General features: G+C 39.1%; 1 protein-coding gene across 11 annotated transcripts in view; it reads right to left on the bottom strand.

Moving 5' to 3' along the window:
- The window catches only part of NMNAT3 (nicotinamide nucleotide adenylyltransferase 3), a 110,535-nt gene that overhangs the window by 48,341 nt on the left and 40,783 nt on the right, over positions 1 to 21,411 (bottom strand). For 7 of the 11 annotated variants that reach the window (XM_058433508.1, XM_032143616.2, XM_058433503.1 and 4 more), the window contains one exon: positions 18,243 to 18,391. In XM_058433508.1, coding sequence (XP_058289491.1) covers positions 18,243 to 18,391 — 149 coding nt within the window. Of the gene's footprint in view, positions 1 to 18,242; positions 18,392 to 21,411 lie in introns of those variants that run through there. The other 4 variants (XM_032143612.2, XM_058433504.1, XM_058433506.1 and 1 more) reach the window with 3 other exon arrangements.

The following is a 21,411-nucleotide window of genomic DNA, read 5'->3' as shown; positions in this document are numbered from 1 at the left end:
TGTTAAATTTTGAAAGTTCTTTAGATATTCTAAACACTAGTCCCTTGTTGGATATGTGGTTTGCAACTCATTTGTTTTTTTTAAGAGACAAAGTCTTGCTATGTTGCCCAGGCTGAAGTGCAGTGGCTATTCACAAGTGCTATCCCACTATTAATCAGCCCAGGAGTTTTCACCTGCTGTGTTTCTGACCAGGACCTGTTCGCCCCTCCTTAGGTAACCTGGTAGTCCCCCACTCCCAGGAGGTCACCATATTGATGCAGAACTTAGTGGATCAGCATAGTGCACTACAGCCCAGAACTCCTGGGCTCAAGCGATCCTCCTGCCTAAACCTCCAGAGTAGCTGGGACTACAGGTGCACACATTAAGGAATAAGACAGTAAAACTAAATAAGCAAAAAATAAAACAAATATATACATTTGTTTTAGTTTTTTATTTGGTTGGGGGAAAAGAGAAGAGGATGGGAAAAGAGGGGAAGAGGTGAGAGTTATCATAATTTGCAAAGATAAGAGTAATGGTTCCCCATTTTTCATAGCATTGTGTATATCGGCAGGAGTGAGGCAGCGAATTCCAGAATACAGGGGTCTCATGAAGTGTCTGAGGGCCTCAAAATAAAGCACACTCATCTGCGAAGTGCTGTTTATCCCCTGACCTGGTGCAGTCAAGTCTGGTGCTAGAGGACATGCCATGAAAATTTCCTTCTCAGAGACCCTTTCAAGATCTGTTTCATTTAAACCACATCTCAAGATAGACATATTAAAAAGAAGGAAAATGCTGATTTGTTATTAAATCAGGAAAGCATTTTAAAAGAATTTGGAATCTAACATGTGCAGCCTCAAATCCTTGAAGCCTCACATCATATGAAAAATAATTATCTTGGTTCAAAACAATTGTTGGAGTAATTCAACATTCTTAAATCTATCCAGAAAAATCTTTTAAGTTAGAAATGTGAAAATGAACAGTTTTTCAGACCAGGCTGGAGAACTGTCCATGAATATATATTAAAATCACTATATTTTATTAATAAACATCCTTGTGAGCCCAAGATTAAAGCAACATGCTGAGCTCATATAATATTTACTCATGCTCTTGTGGTATCTCCTAAAGCCCAGAAGACCCAGAACTGGGGCTGTCACTGCCTCGAATAGAATTATCATAGCTTAATTTCCCCCTTGTCTCAGATTGTACTGCACCACCTTATCATATGCATTTAATTCTCTCGATATTCACTGTGTAATAGAGAATTCAAATTAAAATCACCAAGGTAGCAAAAGTGATATACATCACATTGGACACTGATCAGACATTTTTATTTAACACAGAACATTGCTGGTGTAAATGATATTACAATAAATATACTTCAATTAAAAATGCAAGTCACTGAGAGGAAAAACTGGGAGCCATAAAATACCTTTCCTCTCCTCAAGGTTGTCCAAAGTTGGTGAGGATGGGGGGTGGGGGGGTGATGTTAAGAAAAGGACAAGGCTTTGGACTGGGTTGTTATCTTTACGATGCAATTTAATCTGGGATGCCACAAGCACGTGGGGCAGGATCGTTAGGAAATAACATCAGAAAGAATCAAGAAAGGTCTAAAAGAAAACAGGAGAAACTGTCTTGAGGCTTTCTTTCTTCTATGCATAGTTATGAGAGTATTATGTTAACCTGTCTGGTTATGGTCACAGGAATAGGGGATGCTTTAAGGAAGTGTTAAGTTGGGGCCCACTCAGGATGCGAGAAAAGAGACCAAACATACATTGGATATATTGCATGGGCTAGACAGTTTATGTATATCATATTTAATCCTTAAAATAAATAACCCCGTATGATGAGGAGATATTATTCCTAATTCACAATTGAAGAAACACAAGCTAGAGAGATGGGGTAAATTTTTCAAGGTCATACAGCAAGTGAGTTTGACACCAAAATTTGACTCCAAAGCTAGTGATCTCTTTCTGTGACACCATGGTCACAAGGAGGGGAGCATGCGCCCTCTGAAGTTCACCAAAATTCTGCAGTTCTTTCTTTTGTGGGTTGTGGCATCTAAGGGAAAGCAGAGATAGAGAAGAGAATCCCAAGACCCAGGAGCAACCAAGTGAGAGCTAAGCTTAGCTGGGCAGTGAGCCAGGGCTGGGTAGGGCCTTTGTGTTGGTGGGCTGCCAGGCATGGCCTCCTGTATCCTGCCCATGACAGGACAGAGATTTGGCTGACAGCACATCTGTGCCTGTTTCTGCTCCACAGGTCAAGAGAACTAGTCCTCTTCTTTCTGGGGGTATCTGTTGAGTCGATCATAAAAAAAAAATAGAGGAGGGCTGGGCGTGGTGGCTCACACCTGTAATGCCAGCACTTTGTGGGGCTGAGGCGGACAGATCACCTGAGGTCGGGAGTTCGAGACCAGCCTGACCAACATGCAGAAACCCTGTCTCTACTAAAAATATTAAATTAGCCAGGCGTGGTGGCACATGCCTGTAATCCCATCTACTTGGGAGGGTGAGGCAGGAGGATTGCTTGAATCTGGAAGGCAGAGGTTGCGGTGAGCCGAGATTGTGCCATTGCACTTCAGCCTGGGCAACAAGAACAAAACTCTGTCTCAAAAAAAAAAAAAAAAAAAAAAAATAGAGGATATATTCTGGAGACCATAGTTTGGGACTCCGAACGTGAACTAGAGCAAAATCAGGGAACCAAGTCTAAAACTGATAGTTTCTGATTGCTTCAAAAAAGTGAGGACTGTTCACGGCTAGCAAGAGTTCACTCAGAATAAGTCATTTTCCTACTCGGTAGAGTTTCCAGATGAGCAGGCAAGCAACAGCCATGAATGCAGAACCTTATCCAGGCATTTGACAAGGTGTCACAAGATCACCTTGGCAATGAGGTGGGAAATGTATGCTGGACCAGGCTGCAGGCAAATGGAGTTGTATTCTCTCTGTATTCTGCATGCATTCCAGTACACATTTGGACCAGGTTGCAGGCAGGTAGTCCAAATGCATGCATCCCTCTTCTGGTGAGGTGGGCCTGAATGCTCAGAGTCAACTGGATGAGGATCTGGGCTGAGAATCAGGTTGCTGAGAGATTCTAGCAGTTGCTTTTCCACAGGGTGTCTGAAGATTCCTTGCTAAGTCTCCTCCCATGGCCTAGTAGGCACGTGGTGAGCGAGTTGGTTGAAGACTTCCCAAAACAGCATGGTACTGGTACCAAAACAGAGATATAGACCAATGGAACAGAACAGAGCCCTCAGAAATAATGCCACACATCTACAACTATCTGATTTTGACAAACCTGACAAAAACAAGAAATGGGGAAAGGATTCCCTATTTAATAAATGGTGCTGGGAAAACTGGCTAGCCATATGTAGAAAGCTGAAATTGGATCCCTTCCTTACGCCTTATACAAAAATTAATTCAAGATGGATTAAAGACTTAAATGTTAGATCTAAAACCATAAAAACCCTAGAAGAAAACCTAGGCAATACCATTCATGACATAGGCATGGGCAAGGACTTCATGGCTAAAACACCAAAAGCAATGGCAACAAAAGCCAAAATTGACAAACGGGATCTAATTAAACTAACGAGCTTCTGCACAGCAAAAGAAACTACCATCAGAGTGAACAGGCAACCTACAGAATGGGAGAAAATGTTTGCAATCTACTCATCTGACAAAGGGCTAATATCCAGAATCTACAATGAACTCAAACAAATTTACAAGAAAAGAACAAACAACCCCATCAACAAGTAGGCAAAGGATATGAACAGACACTTCTCAAAAGAAGACATTTATGCAGCCAAAAGACACATGAAAAAATGCTCATCATCACTGGCCATCAGAGAAATGCAAATCAAAACCACAATGAGATACCATCTCACACCAGTTAGGATGGCGATCATTAAAAAGTCAGGGAACAACAGGTGCTGGAGAGGATGTGGAGAAATAGGAACACTTTTACACTGTTGGTGGGACTGTAAACTAGTTCAACCATTGTGGAAGTCAGTGTGGCGATTCCTCAGGGATCTAGAACTAGAAATACCATTTGACCCAGCCATCCCATTACTGGGTATATACCCAAAGGAGTATAAATCATGCTGCTATAAAGACACATGCACACGTATGTTTATTGCGGCACTATTCACAATAGCAAAGACTTGGAACCAACCCAAATATCCAACAACGATAGACGGGATTAAGAAAATGTGGCACATATACACCATGGAATACTATGCAGCCACAAAAAATGATGAGTACATGTCCTTTGTAGGGACATGGATGAAGCTGGAAACCATCATTCTCAGCAAACTATCGCAAGGACAAAAAACCAAACACTGCATGTTCTCACTCATAGGTGGGAATTGAACAATGAGAACTCATGGACACAGGAATGGGAACATCACACACTGGGGCCTGTTGTGGGGTAGGGGGAGGGGGGAGGGATAGCATTAGGAGACATACCTAATGTAAATGACAAGTTAATGGGTGCAGCACACCAACATGGCACATGTATACATATGCAACAAACCTGCACGTTGTGCACATGTACCCTAAATCTTAAAGTATAATAATAATAATAAAAAGAGATGCTAGAATAGCAACTGTAAAGACTGATGAAATTTAAAATATCAATTTGCCTTTCGATGTGTATGTATAAATTTACAATGATATTTCACTAAAAAAAAAAAAAAAAAAAAACTTTCAAAAGACTTTCAATGGGTCCCTTTCACCTAAAGTCCCCATTCCTTATCAGGCATTTCAGACTCCACGATCAAACCCTGACTACTTCCCTACTTTCTGCTAGTCTACCAGACTCTCTGCTCTCACCAAATCTGTGTTTGGGACTTGCCCATTGAGGAGGCCTCACAGAAACCTGCTGTTGTCTCTCTGAGCACAAGGCAGTGGGAGAGACACTGGCCTTGGGCCCAGAGGCCTGGGTTCTCTTTAGCTTTCTTTCTTCTGGAATAGCTTTTTAGTTTGTCTTTCATGACACTGACATTTCGTATAGGCCAGTTATTTTCCAGAATGTCCCTCACTTCAGGCTTGTCTGATGTTTCCTCAGGAGGAGGTACAGGGTACGCCCTTCTGACAGAACCAGCACAGAAGTGGGGGTGGACCCTCCTCAGTGCATCATATCACGACATGCATGAGGTCATTATGTCCCATATTGGTGGTGTTAGCTTTGATCACTTGGTTAAGGTTGTATCTGCTACATTTCTCAGCTGTAAAGATATTTTTTCCTGTGGAATTAATCAGTCTATTGTCAGGAGTTACTTTGTGACCGTGTACATATCTTGTTATTTCAACCCGCTAGTATTAAAATTCATTAGTGATTCTTGCATTAATCAATTATTTGGATGGTTGCTAAATGGTGGTTTTCTGATTACACTATTCCTCCTGCACTGGCATTCTACTGTAAGAAAGAGCCTTCCCCTTTCTTGCATTTGTTTGTTCATTTAATTAACCAATATATTTATTGGTTTTAAATCAGTTTAGACTCATAGGCTGTAAATGTATTAAATGAGTTATAATCCCTTATTATTTGTTTTTATGTTCAAATTGTCCTCAGATTTTATTGGTGGGAGACCTTACATTAGCTGTAGTGTCCCTTTGACATGTGCCATTCTTTGAACACTTCCTTACTTTTTGATACCACAAAATGTTCCAAGTTTATCTTGTGTTTTCCATCCCCAGCCCCAGATTCAACCATTTTTCTAAGGAGCTCTTTTAGTATAAAATGGTACTTAGAAACCAAAATTAGGATGCTAGTTTATATTATGGCTACTGGGGTACAACTATTTCTAGGCTCTCTCAGCAGACAGGGCTAAGATAGAGTTGTATGTGTATCTACATAAATATCCACACACATCCATCTATCTATCTATCTATCTATCTATCTATCTATCTATCTATCTATCTATCTATCCACCCACCCATCCATTTATCCATCTACCCACCCACCGACGCACCCACTGTATCTATCCTTTTTATCTTATCTATTCATGAGTTCACCCTGATACCTTTAATTCCAATCCCATATCACAGGACATTTGTAACTTCTCTCTGTCCACATTTGTAGCTTTTCTCCAACAGTGAGATGCTTGACTTCCAGTATCTATAAGATATTTACTTATTGCTCAATGCTAGTATACACAGAAAGTAGTTTCAGAATTGCTACCCTGTATATCAGGAAAAAGAAATCTACTTATTAGATTAGAATATTTGTTTAGAGTTTAATGTTTTCCATATTTTGCAGTTGCAAGCAATGCAGCCATCAACAATCTTTCAAACATGACAATTCCTATTTCTAGCTTCTTGTGAGAAATTAGAAGGTGTGGCCACTTTCCCCTCTGGACAGGGCATGTATGCTCCCCCAGGGCTGCTTGTCTCAATTGGCTCCCCTTGTCATTATGACAAATAATCTCTCCTTGTTCTTGTACATTTGACCTCAATTTACCTGGGTCCTTGCCATTCACAAGAGGACTGTTGCTACTAGCCACCTCTATCTCCTCTTCTCCTAGTCTCTCCTGAATGCACAGCCAATCCAGTTGTCAATACCACTGCTTCAACAAAGCCATTCTCCCAGATATCACCAACAAAGCCATTCTCCCAGACATCTTCATTGCTGAACTGCACAGAAGTGATTTTTCAGTCTTCATCTAACTCCAATACTAAATTCTTAACACTTCATGCTGGGGACCCTTCATCTTTCCTGTCTTCTGTGACAGAAACTACGCTGGTTCCTCCTATTTCTTGGGTCTTCTTGAACTTCTTTGTAAGCTGATTCTCCTTTGTAAAGCTGTCAAAGCCTGGGGCTCCTCAGGGCTTGTCTCTCCTTACAACTCTCTCTCACTCTCTCTGTGATCTCATTTACCCCTATGGATACCTTCATTTATTATCTACAGGTCACTCATAAATGTCTGTCTCCAGTCCTGTATTCTCATAGGTCTCTCAAACTCAGCCTGTGTGAAGGTAAACTTGTCTATTCCCCAGATCTGGTCCTCCTTCAGGACTCTCTCTTTCTAGTGGGTAGCACTCTCTCTTCCTCACATTCGATCCATTACCAGGCCAATTTTATCTTCTAAATACACCTTCCACTGTCAACTTCTGTTTATTGCCATTGTCACCCTCTCATCAAAAATATTGCTTCAATTCCCTCTGAACTGGTTTCTCTTCATCCGCTCTTCTCTCTGTGTGTGTATGTGCTGCAGGGTGGATGAATATATTCTCATCTTCTCATAGCTCTAGGATTAAAAAGCACATTTTTCACAAATGGCCTGCAAGGCTCTCATGGTTTGCCTCTTTCTGTGTCTCTTGCTTTACCTACTGCAACATGTCCTTTTGCTTCCTGCCTCCTGGTCATTCCTCAGTGGCCACGTTCTCTTCCACTACAGAGTCTTTGCATATGCACTTTCTTAAGCTAAGAATGTTCTTTTTCTGAATCCCCTGACTCCAGCGAACTTCGCCTTTAACTTAAGAAGTACCTCATCATTCTCCTCCAGCTCAGTCCTTAACATTCTCAGAAAAACCTTCTCTGGACCCTCTGTCTGCATTAGAATGTCACACTGTTCACACTGATGGCACTGGGAGCGTCCCCTGAGTGGCATATGTCACCTTGGTAATTTTTGTCTCTGTGGGATTCAATTAGTGTTTGTCTATTCCAGAACCACAGAGGCTACTTCTGCTCCCATGTATCCTTGCGTCGAGTACAACACCCAGCACAGATGGACACACAGTAAGAGATAAGGTGAATGAATGGAGGCTGCATGGCATGGTGGTTATGAGCATGGACTCGGAGGCAAACTGGCTCTACTCCTTCCTGGCTGTGTGATCTCAGGCAAGTTACTCAATCTCTCTGAGCCTTAGCCTCAGCTTCCTCATCTGTAAAATAGGGAGAATAGCAGTACCCACCTGGTAGGGCTGTTATGAAAATTAAATGAGTTCATGTAATGCATTTAGAGCACTACGTGGCAAACAGTAAGGATGACATAAGTGTTTGTTAAATACAGAAAATAAACAAGTGCTAAGTAGTTGTTAACTAAATAAGTATTAACTGACAAAGTTCGATTTAAAATAAACACAAGTGGATTATTGCTGAAATACAGGCCAATAATTAACTTATATTGATTAGAAGTAACAAACTGTCTAAATAACAGTAAACAGAATTTAAATGTAATTCAATCTCTGTTAGTAAGTTTGTCGGGAAACTTACTTACATGTTGGTAAAACAAGCATTTACAACTGGGAATACATCCAACATCTTAAGAGAAATGCAGGCTAAAATTCTTAAATATTCAATGAATGCTTTAGGTATGTCCAAAGCTACTGACTAGTCATATGTTGTGCTGAATCATTTTCTGTCAAAAATCAGCAAAATAGGAATAAAAATTCCAAATGAACTTTTTAAAACCACCCACATCCACTACACAAATTCATCCATCAAGCCTTTGAGAATCTTCTCTGTGAGAATTTGCATAGCACGTGACACAAGGCAAAGATGTACCCATGATTAAAGAACCACACTGTAAAGTACAGAAAATCCACAGATAACACACAATTTTACCAGCCCATATCTAATTCCCAAACATTCTTTCAAGTAAAGGAGTGTGAAAAAAACAGCTGGGTTCAACATTTTATCTCGAGCATGGATGACTTTGGCAGTGTATTATTAACAATGAAATCTACAGACGTAAGTTCCTTTTTATATAATGTACACTTTTTTTCATCATAAAGAGGTGTGTTATCACGGGACTAAAGACAGTTAAAAGTTTTGATATATTATAGTGTCTCTGTCAGCTTTTAAGGTTATGTTGTTATTTCAGGAGAAAAAGGAAGAAATCAACGAAGGAAGGACAATTGTAGTTTGAAGAAGGAATGCTTGTGAAAGGGGAAAGAGTGCAAGGCCCAAAAGGAGTTAGTGCTACTGCAGCAAACCAGAAAGACACTATTAATTTCTATTTAAAGTTACTTAACAAATTGTTTCAGCTTAATTAGATTTATATGCAAGTAATATTGAATGAAAATTGTCAATTGTTTTAGTGAAAATACACCCATGGAAGAAAGATTTACTTTTCTTAATGAAAAAAGAAAGCTTGGGACCAAATTTTCATTCAGCTTTAATCATAAGTTGATTTAGATGGAGAATAAAGGCACTGTTTAAATTATCTGTCCCTGGAAAGAAGATGGGTCGGGTTATGGCTCGGTGCACAGATCAGCTGGCTGTGGGTAGCAGTGGGTGATGCCTGGCTGTGCAGAGAAGGAAAATTCACTCCACATACTCTCATGTTGGCAAGTGGGTCCACTCTGCTTTATCAGCCTCATCTCTACGCCTGAGTCCTCCCCATCTTGTCAGCCTTATGTTTCTCCCGTGCACTGGAACGTGATTCTCCTCCACTGCCGGGTTTTACCCATGCTGCTTTCTCTGCATATATGCTGCCTAAACTGTGCCTGGCTAAACTTCCTCCAGGGAATTTTCCCCAACTCCAGGTGGAAGATGCCCTTCCTTTGCACCTAGTGCCACAATCACCTGCTACCACATGGTAGGTCTCTCACCACCTATGCTTTGCAATCATTTTGGATAGGGGATGTAATTTAACCAACTCTATTTTCAGCAATAGTGCTTGGAAGATGCAATAAATATCTGTGGAATGTTGAAAGGTGGCAACCCAATGTACAACACTAACATAGGTAGAAGAGTCCATTCTGAACTCTCAAAAATGACCAAGTACTTTCCATGGAGGGAGGATTGAAAATAAAGGCAAGAGGGTGATTGAGGTCAGATGTGACCAAAACCCCTCTACCTACTAATATTCCAAATGACAGAAATTATATATAAAACATATAATGTATCCAATGTGATCAATTATCTATGTATGCTGTGGTTATCATGGCCTTTGGCGACCAAGAGTACTCTCTGAAACCTCACTGGGCCATGCCGAAGCTTCTCCTGAGGCTAAAGGAGAGCCTGCAAGTCCATCAAGTGTCTTAATACAGTGTGTAGGTAGCCCTGTCTGAGAAGCAGCACATTCTACAAAGTAGAGTACAAGCCCTGCCCCCTGGTAAATCTCACAACAAAGACAACACCCAAGATGCCAGGGGCCTTTCTGACGAGCGAAGGTTGGCAGGAAAAGGCACTCAGTGGCTAACCGTCAAGCCTATGTTTTATCAAGCCAAGAGGAAGTTATATATCCCCAGAATAACTCTAACGTTATTCTGCTCACTATTTTCAGCTATACAGGAAACACATCCTTTCTCCCCCTGCTAGACTAAGGGTATAAAATTTTTTCCTAAGAGATAAGGACACATTTTATTTTAACACAGCAGCAATAGCATTATTGGCCTGAAAACATTTAAACAATAATTTTTAAATACCATCTAATATCCAGCCAGTCTTCAAATTTCCCCAACTCCCTCATGAATATCATTTGATAGTTGATTTGTTTGAATCAGGATTCAGATAAGGTCCATACTTGGTATTTAGTTTATGCGTCTTCTAAATCTCTGTGGAATTTTATAGTTTCCAATTTCTCTTACTATTTATTTGTTGTGTCTTTTGCCCTAAAGAATGTATTGTGTCTTATATATAACTGAAGCAACCTTGTGGAGTCTTTTTTTTTTTTGAAAAAAGTTTGATCTTTTTTACTGAGGTATAACTGACACACAATAAAGTGAATATCTTTAAAGGGTATAATTTGATAGGTTTTGACATATGTATGTACCCCTGAAATCCACACCACAAGTAAGATAATGAACATAACCATTATCCTCTCTTTTTGCTGTTACTGTAGATTAATTTACATTTTCTGGAATTTTATATAAACAGAATTCATATAATATATACTCTTTTTGATCTGACTTTTTTCACTTAGCATAGTTATTTCAAAATTCATGTCTACTGCTGGTTCATTCCTTTTTATTGCTGAATACTATTCCACTGTACGCATAAACCACAATCTGTTTATTCACATGTTGATGGATATTTGGCTTATTTCCAGTTTGGGGCTACTCTGATTAAAGCTGCTCTGAACATTCATGCACAAGTTTTTGCATTTGCTTTCATTTCTCTTGTGTAAGTAGAAATAGAATGGCTGAAACATACAGTAATATAGTAAATGCACATTTAATTTAATTTTTTTTTTTTGTGACAGGATATCACTCTGTCATCCTGATATCACCATCTTATACCTCCACATCTTGTCCCACTAGAAGGTCTGTAAGGGCAGAAATATGCATGGAGCTGCCATCTATGACATTGTGCAGTGGTGCAATCATAGCTCACTGTAGTTTTGAACTCTTGGGCTCATGTAATCCTCTTGCCTCAGCATCCTGAGTAGCTAGGACCACAGACATGTACCACAATGCTTGGCTATTTTTTTTTTTTTTTCAATTTTTGTAGTGATAGGTCTTGCTATGTTGCCCAGGTTGGCCTCAAAGCCATCCTCTCACCTCAGCCTCCCAAAATGTTGAGAATACAGGCATGAGCCATGCAATTGGCCATATATAACTTTTAAGAAACTGCGAAGTTATATTCAACAGCCATTCCACTATTTACATCCCCACCAACAGTGTATGAAAATTCCAGTTGCTTCAGGTCCTTAGCCTTATTTGGTATAATCAATTTTTAATTTTAGTCATTCTAATAGGGGTGCAGTGGTATCTCACTGTGATCTTCATCTGCATTTCCCTAATGCTATTGAGCATCTTTCCATGTACTAACGTGTCATCCATATGTCTTATTTGGTGAAGTGTCGGTTCAAATATTTGGCCCAGTTTTTCATTGGGTTATTATTTTGTTTTATTTTGTTTTTTTGAGACAGGGCTTTGCTCTGTTGCCTGGGCTGAAGTGCAGTGACATGATCTCGGCTCACTGCAAGCCTCCCAGGTTCAAGTGATTCTCATGCCTCTGCCTCCCGAGTAGCTGGGATTACAGGTGTGCACCACCATGTCCAGCTAATTTTTGTATTTTTAGTAGAGACAGGGTTTTGCCATGTTGGCCAGGCTGGTCTTGAACTCCTGGCCTCAAGTGATCCACCCACCTTGGCCTCCCAAAGTGCTGGGATTACAGGCATGAATCACCACGCCTGGCCAGAATTTATTCCTTCTATCTTAGTTCTCTTCATCCTTCCACTTCCTCCCTAACTCACCCTTCCCAGTCTCTGTTAACTATCTTTCCAGTCTCCATCTCCATGTGTTCAAATTTTTTAGCTCTCACGTATAAGTGAGATTCATCTTTTTGTGTCTGGCTTATTTCACTTAAGATAATGATCTCCAGTTCCATCCACGTTGCTGTAAATGACATGATTTCATTTTTTTATGGCAGAATAGTATTCCATTATGTATATATACCACATTTTCATTATCTATTCATCCATTGATGGACACTTAGGTTGATTCCGTATCTTTGCTGTTGTGAATAGTGCTGCAATAAACATGTGAGTACTGGTATCCCTTTGATATATTGATTTCTTTTCCCTCGGGTAGATACCTTATAGCAGGATTGCTGAATTAAATAGTAATTATATTTTTAGTTTTTTGAGATATCTCCATACTGTTTTTCATAATGGCTGTTCTAGTTTACATTCTCACAAATAGTTTACAAGGGTTCCCTTTTCTCTGCGTCATCACCAACACTGGCTATTTTTTGTTATTTTAATAATAGCCATTCTGACCGGGTAGGATGATATTTCATGTTGGTTTTGATTTGCATTTCTCTGATGATTAGTGATGTTTAGCAGTTTTTCATATACCTGATGGCTGTTTGTATGTGTTTTTTTGAGAAATGTTCTAAACATATCTAAACACAGAAAAGGTACAGTAAAAAACATGGTATGAAAGATAAACATGCTAGGCACGGTGGCTCACGCCTGTAATCCCAGCACTTTGGGAGGCCAAGGCAGGCTGACCACAAGGTCAGGAGTTCAAGACCAGCCTGACCAATATGATGAAACCCCGTCTCTACTAAAAATACAAAAAAATCAGCCGGGCATGGTGATGCATGCCTGTAGTCTCAGCTGCTCGGGAGGCTGAGACAGGAGAATTAAAAAAAAAGTGTGTATATATATACATATATATATAATATATAATATATATTATATAATATATAATACATATATAATATATAATATATATATAAATCATTATAAACAGTATACTTTTATAGGGCACTTACCATGAATGCAGCCTGCAGGACGGGAAGTTGCTCTGGGTGAATCAAGGCGTGAGTAAATGTGAAGGACGACAATATTATTGTAGACTCCTATAGACTTTATAAACACTGTTTATTTAAACTACACTAAATTTTTAAAAATATTTTTCTTTCTTCAATAATAAATTAACTTTAGCTTACTATAACTTTTTTACTTTATAAATTTTTTACTTTATAAACTTATCAACTTTTTAAACTTTTGGATTCTTTTGTACTTAGCTTAAAACACAAACATATTGTACAGATGTATGAAAATATTTTTCTTCATATCCTTATCCTATAAGTTTTATTTTAAAATTTTTACTGTGTAAATTTTGTTAGAAATTAAGATACAAACACACAGATTAGCCTAGGCCTACACATGATCAGGATCATCAATATCACCATCTTCTACTTCCACATCTTATCCCACTAGAAGGTCTGCAGGGGCAGAAACATGCATGGAGCTGTCATCTACAACAATGCCTTCTTCTGGAATTCTTTCTGAAGGAGCTGCCTGAGGCTCTTTTGCAGTTAACTTTTTTTTTTTAAATAAACAGAAGAAATAGACTCTAAAATAAGGATAAAAGTATAGTAAATACATAAATGAGTAACTTAGTCATTTATTACCATTATCAATTATTATGTAATGTATATAATTATATATGCTAGACTTATTGATCGATCGATTGATTGATTGAGACAGAGTCTCACTCTGTCGCCCAGGCTGGAGTGCAGTAGCTCGATCTCAGCTCACTGCAACCTCCGCCTCCCAGGTTCAAGCAATTCCCTGCCTCAGCCTCCCGAGTACCTGGGATTACAGGCATGCGCCACTAGGCCTGGCTAATTTTTGTATTTTTAGTAGAGATGGGATTTCACCATCTTGGCCAGGCTGGTCTTGAACTCTTGACTTCGTGATCTGCCTGCATTGGCCTCCCAAAGTGCTGGACAGGTGTGAGCCACCGCACCCGGCCTATGCTAGACTTTTTAGACTTTTATATGATTAGTCATGCAGTAGGTTTGTTTACACCAGCGTCACCACAAACACAAGTAATGTCTTGAGCCACGATGCTATCATGTCACTGGTCAATAGGAATTTTTCAACTCCATTACAATCTTATGAGACCACTGTCGTACATATGGTCTGTTATTTGCTAAAATGTCATAGTGTGGCACATTATTGTATTTCCTTTCTTCTGCTTATTTTGTTTTTCATCTGTTCCTTTGTTTATTAAGGTGGAAGTTGAAATCATTGATTTGAGAACTTTTTTTCCTAATATAATATTTTGTGCTATAAAACTCTTCTCAAGTACTGTTTCAGTGGCATTCTGAATTTTTTATATATTGTTTTCACTTTCATTGAGTTCAAAATGTTTTCTAATTTCCATTTTGATTTCTTCTGTGACCCATGAGTTTTTAGAAGTATGTTATTTCCATATTTGGAGATCTTCTGGAGATCTTTCTGTTATTGATTTCTAATGTAATTCCACTGTGGTCAGAGAACACACTTTGTATTACTTCAGTCCTTTTACATTTATCGAGACTTTTTTTTTTTTTTTTTTGAGACAGAGTCTTGCTGCACTCCCCAGGCTGGAGTGCAATGGCACGATCTCGGCTCACTGCAACCTCTGCCTCTTGGATTCAAGCCGATTATCCTGCCTCAGCCTCCTGAGTAGCTGGGATTACAGGTGTGTGCCACCACACCTGGCTGATTTTTGTATTCTTAGTAGAGATGGGGTTTCACCATGTTGGCCAGGCTGGTCTCGAACTCCTGACTTCAGGTGATCCACCCACCTTGGCCTCCCAAAGTGTTGGGATTACAGGTGTGAGCCACCACACCAGGCCGAGACTTCTTTTATGGTTCAGAATATGGCCTATTTTGGTAAATGTTCTGTGTGCCCTTGGGAAGGATGTGTATTCTGTGATGTAGGATGCAGTGGTCTATAAATGTCAATTAGGTCAAATTGTTTAATAGTGTTGTTCAAGTCTATTAATTTTCTGTGTGCCTATTCTATTAATTACTGAGAAGAGCATTCAAATAGCTGACTCTAAATGTGGGTTTGTCTATTTCTCCTTGCAATTCTATAAGTTTTTGCTTCTTATGGATTTTGAAGTTATATTACTAAGTGCAAAAAGCTTATTACTTCTGCTTAAAGAATTAACCCCTTTGTGATTATGAAATGACCTTATTTATCCCTCGTAATATTCATTCCTCTGAAATCTACTTTCTCTGATATTACTATAGCCACTCCAGCTTTCTTTTAATTAGTGTTAGCATAGGACAGTTTTCTGTTCTCTTACTTTTAACCTATTTGGGTTTCTATGTTTAAAGCATGCTTCTTATTTATAGTTGGATCTTGCTTATTTTATTGAATCTGGCAGTCTGCCTCTTTGCAGAAGTTGTTAGGCTATTTATATTTAATGTGATTATTGATATAGTTAGGTTTAATTCTCTTATGTTGTTTTCTATTTATCTCATCTGTTTTTTGTTCCCTGTTTCTTCTTTTGAATTAACTGAGTATATTCCAATTCTATTTTACTTCCTCTGTATGCTTATTAACTATAACTGCTTCATTTTAGCAGTTGCATTAGAGTTTAAAACATATCTTTAACTTCTTACAGTCTATCTTTAATTGATGTTATACCACTTTATGTATACTTCCCTTTTACCCTGTCAGCTTTATTCTACTGTTATCATGTATTTTACTTCTACATAGGTTATAAATCCCACAATGTATTGTTATTTTTATTTAAACTGTTAATTACCTTTTAAAGAAAATCAATAAGAAATCTTATATAATTGCCCCATGTGGTTACCATTTCCAATATTCTGTATTCCTCTGTGTTGGTCCATGCTTCTGTTTGGTATTATTTTCCTTCTGCCTGAAGAATTTAGCATTTCTTGTAGTGCAAGTTTGCTGGTGGTGAGTTCTTTCAGCTTTTGAATATCTGAAAATGCCTTTACTTTGCTTTCATTTTTGAAAGATATTTTTGCCAGATATGGAATGGATATAGAATTCTAGGTCGACAGTATTTTCTTTCAGTTCTTTAAAAATGTTATTACACTAAATTCTCTTTTGGTAAATTCAGTAACAAGATATCTGCTGTCATCTTTATTTTTGTTCTGTGGTTGCTTTTGACTATTACTGGTTTGGAGAGATTTGATTATTATATATTTCAGTGTTGTTTTCTTAACGTTTCTTGTGTTTGGAGTTTGTTCAGATAGTTGGATCTGTGGGTTTTCATCAAATTTGGAGAAATTTCAGTTATTATTTCTTCAAATATTTTTTCTAGTTCTTCCTTTGTTTTCTCCTTCTGGGATTCCAATTCCAAGTATATTAAGCTGCTTCAAGTTCTCCCATATCTCATTGTTACTCTTTTTTAAAATTTTTTCTTCCTATATTTTTAGATAGTTCCTATTATTACATCTTCAAGTTCACTAATCTTTTCTTCTGTAATGTCTAATCTGTTTTTTATTCTTTATAGTGTATTTTTCATCTCACAGGTTGTAGTATTTAATTCTAGATATTTGATTTGGGTCCCTTTATATTTTCCATATCTCTACTTAACTTGAACATATAGCACATAATTATAATAATTGTCTTCAAGTCTTTGTCTGCTAATTCTAACATCTGCATCAAATCTGGTTTGGTTTCCATTGGTTCATTTTTCTCTTCGTTCTGAGTATGGGTAGAGACTGTAAATCTTTTGTCACAGAACACCAAATTGTCCTCAAAATTTATCCTATTACTACCAGTAGAGTCCTATTACTACCAGTGCTTCTTTATTCTGCCAGCACTGAATTTTGTTCATCTTTAATCTTTGCCAGTCTCATAGGCTAAAACTATTTACTCCTGCAATAGATATTTTTTGAGCACTAACTATAAGCCCAGTGACAGATGGTGGCAATTCTGTGGTGTTCCAGCAGTCACAGGAGATGCCCTCATGGTGGTGCTTATCACCTTGTGTAGTTTATCACATTTTTATTTGCACTTTCTTTGATTATTAGTGATTTTAAGCATCTTTCCCTAAGTTTGTTGGCCATTTATACTTCTTCTTTGATATACTGTCTACTAATGCCCACCAACTAGTTTTAATGAATTGTTGAATATTTTTTATTCCTATTATTATTTACTAAGCTATTTATTTATCAAGGATAGACACTCACTTTCACTTTTTCAATAAAAATATGTTTTTAAAATAAAGACATTTCCTTTAAAATAAACTAATACTTGTGCATTACTTCTTTGAAGAAATGATTTCTATGTTACTCAAATACTTTTTGCTATATTAAAAGTAAATAGGGATGGATTCTGGTATAAAAACAATGTCCTTAAAGGCAAACTTTCATAAACAATATAGAAACACAAAAAACATATATGAATACATAATACTTTCATAAATATACAAGTAAATAATTTCATATATACTTGATAGCAACAGATACATTACTTATATTCTTTAGAAACAATCAGGCAGATTACAAATGTCACTTTACTCCTTAATAATGAAACAGTAAGTCAAGCAGATGAAATATCCTCAGATTATGTATTTCCAGCTGATTAAATATTCCTGTCAAAGTCATGCCATCTGTATTGGAAATGCCCTATATACAAGATTATTAATTTGTAACAATCTAAGATCTATTCTTTAAAATGAGAAAATGTCAAAATGCCCATTATCAAGCATTTTCTTATCCTCTGAAGAGTATCAGGAGCTTTCTAAGGCACATGCTACCTATTCATCTGGCTGTGTAGGTAGATGTTGGGAGTACCAGGAAGGATGCCCTGATTGTGGCACAGGTTCTATAGAGGGCCTGTTGTTGTCATTCATTGCCAGTGTGAGGTGGGCAGGGAGGGGAGACCTTGAGATGTGTTCAGCTCTATGGCAAGGGGTATGACTTGTACATATGTCACAAGACTATCAGCATCAACCCTTTGAATATGATGAAAAAAATATGCCACTAGTTATGCTGTGAATAAATAAACTGAGCTGTTTTAATAATAGTGATGCCAGCAGCCAGAAAAGCCCCATGAAGCCTAACCCACCAGTTCTTCTGTTGGACTCAGGGCCCCCTGACTGACCTGTTTGGTGTAGGTGATCTCTGGCCACCTCAAACAAGCGCAGGTGCATGTTGGTGATGGGGTTAAAGGAGCCACAGGCCAGGAGCACCACAGGTATTCGGCTCTTCATCTTGTCAGGCACATCCACACCCGTTGCAGTGGCCACCCTGCTTTTATGGGGACAAAAGCTCATGTCAGGGAGTTAGCACTGAGACAATTATCCAGATCAGTCTCTCTAAACCACACACACAGACCATTACTTCTCACTTGTAAGATGACTGAGGAGGCCATTAAAACAACATTTAAGGAGGGTTTGCCATGGGCCATGAAGTATGCCAAGTGCTATGCCAAGGTATATCCTTCTCTTGCCAAGTCCTTTTTAACAACCCTGAGTGGTTACTCATACAACTCAGGGACCTTAGAAGCTACTGGGCCAGGACTGGAACCCAGGCAGCCTGATCCCAGAACCCATGTTCTGTTCTGAACCTCTGTATCCTCCTTGGGCTCTGACAGATCACCTTGGGGTCAGAAGGAGGGCTAGAAGACCCCCGTAGTGTCATCTCTGGTAGTCCTAATAGATCTCACAAGGTCCTAGAGTAGATTAGCACTTTTAAAACACTTTTTATTTTGAAACAATTTCAGACTTACTGAAAAAAAGTTCCAAAATTTATACAAAATTTTTTATATTCTTTATCCAGATTCCCCAATGTTAACATTTTACCACATTTGCTTTATCACTCTCTTTCCACACACATACATACCTGTTTATAAATATTTTTTTCTGAAATGTTTGAAAGTCCTAGACATAAAATCTCTTTACTTCTAAATACTTCAGTATGTGTTTTCTCAGAATGAAGACACTTTGTTACATAACTGCAGAACAATGATTAAAATCAGGAAACCAACATTGTTACTGGACTATTATCTAATGTGCAGACTGTATTCTGATCTCACCTATTGTCCTTTATCTGGGGCCCAAGCATTTTGAGAGGGTGCAGCCCACCCTCTGGTCTCACTCTGTTAAGGTTAAAGGTGAGAAGGAAACAGCCCAGGCTCCAGGGCAGGCTGGCAGACACGGCTCTCTTGCCTCTGAGATGCTGCCTCCTCGAGGTGGGACTTGGTTGACCCCTAGTTCTACCTCTCACTGGCTGTGAGGCCTAGGGCAAACCACAGACCCTCTCTGAGCCTCAGTTTTCTAACCTGCAAGATGGGGATAATGTTACTTACTCTTTCATGGTTATAGTGAGGATAGTTACATATGGAAAGTGCCTGATGCATAAGAAGCATTTAATAAATAATCACTGTGGCTGTGGTGATGATGATGACAGTGGTGAGAAAGGTGCTGCTACTGCTGACCCTAATGGAGCAGGAGGAGAAAGGAGATGGCGGTGTGTCTGTGGTAGGCAGCGTTTAAGATGGCTCCCAGTGATCCTTCTAGAATTCACTGGTAATCTCATCCCTTAAGTATAGGCTGAAACTTGCTTACAACAAACAGAATACGGAAGTAGTGGTTACCACTTCTGAGATAAGGTTACCAAAGGCCTCTGGCTTCCCTCTTGCTCACCTCTTTTGCTTTCTCACTTGCTCACCCTGATGCAGCCAGCAGGCAGGTTGTGAGCTGCCCCGTGGAGATGCCCATGGGCCCCGGGAATGAGAGAGACCTCTGGTGGCCAACAGCCAGTGAGGAACTGGATCTGCCAAAAACTATGTGCATGAGTGTGGGTGTGATCGTTCCCCAGTCAAGTTTTCAGATGTGATTGCAGCCCTGCAAACACTGACTGAAGCTTTATAAGACAGGCTTTATAAGTTAAATTATATCTGGATTCATGACCCACAGAAACTGTGAGATAACGAATAAAAATAACAAATAAATGTGTTATCTTAAGCTGCTACATTTTGGTGTAATTGGTTATGCAGTAAGAGATAATACAGAAACCAATGGGAGGAATGCATTTACTGCCTTTATTGTTCATCTTGCTATGATGGTCTTAGCTGTAATCCTGCAGTTCTGGGGGCAACATGTAGAGTGCTCAGTCACAGGAACCTGGGACCCTGCTTGTATCAAAGGAAACTGTTTCAACTTGGCCCATGTTATCTCCTTCTCCAGGCTTTCATCCAGTTTCCTACTTTATATTCTAGCAACAATGAACTACCTGTTAGGACTTCTTTGTGAGACCTTCATGGCTTCCTGCTTCAACCTTCTGTACAGGCTATTTTGGTTTCCTCCAACCAGAAAACCCCCCAGCACATCCCCATATGTTAAGTTCCAATTCATATGATCACATTATTTATTACTTCAATCACTATTTATCAATTACCTGCTAGGTACCTATATCAGTTAGGTAGCTGCAAATACCAGAAGCCTAACCTCAGTGGTCTAAACAAAGAGGTTCATTTGTTTCTAACATGACAAAAAGTCTGGAAGTAGGCACCTAATGACATTAGATCATGGGCTCAACAATGACCTACAATTCTTTCCGTTTCTCTCTCATGGTCACAAGATTGCTGTTGCAGCTACAGCCATCATAACCTCAATAAAGGCAAGAAGGAGGAGCAAGAAGCTGTACTAGATTGGCTATTCCTCTTAATCAAGAACACAAGAGCTTCTTTAGAACCTCCTGTAGATTTTGCTTCTGTCTCATTGGCCAGAACTAGGTTACAACAGAGGCTAGAAAAGGCATCTATTTAGCTTGACAGCCTCTCCAGTGAGAACAGTAAGGGAAAGGGGATTGGAAACTGGATTAACTAATCCACTGTGGCTGCCACAGAGTTGGGGATACAAGTGTCTGGGAGCTGGGATGGTGGAAGGCTGCTGAGATGGCTTCTTTGACATCTAGCTTAGGTTAACTCATCTCTGACTTACCTTTAATAAATCACATGCCACATTTTATTGAAAAAGCCTGCTTATGCGTCTTTCCTATCCACTGGACAGTAAACCCTTTAGGAAGGGAAGTGGTGTTTTCTCCTTCTTGGGATTTCAGCTCGAAGCACAGAGCCTGGCCCAGAGTAGGGATCAGTGAAGACTGAAACAGGGCCCTGGCAGGCTGGAGGGCATGTACTCTGAGCTACAATGTGAAGATGAAAAGCTCTCGGCCTAGGTGGGCCGTGGTCTCTCCATACTTCCTTTGAGGCAGCAGGAATACCCCCTACTGTGTGGGAAGAAAGCAGTCAACAAGCTGCTGCTAGCTTT

Source organism: Hylobates moloch, unplaced genomic scaffold (genome assembly GCF_009828535.3).
Source record: "Hylobates moloch isolate HMO894 unplaced genomic scaffold, HMol_V3 SCAFFOLD_22, whole genome shotgun sequence".
NCBI lineage: Eukaryota > Metazoa > Chordata > Mammalia > Primates > Hylobatidae > Hylobates > Hylobates moloch.
This window is presented reverse-complemented; position numbering and strand designations above follow the sequence as displayed.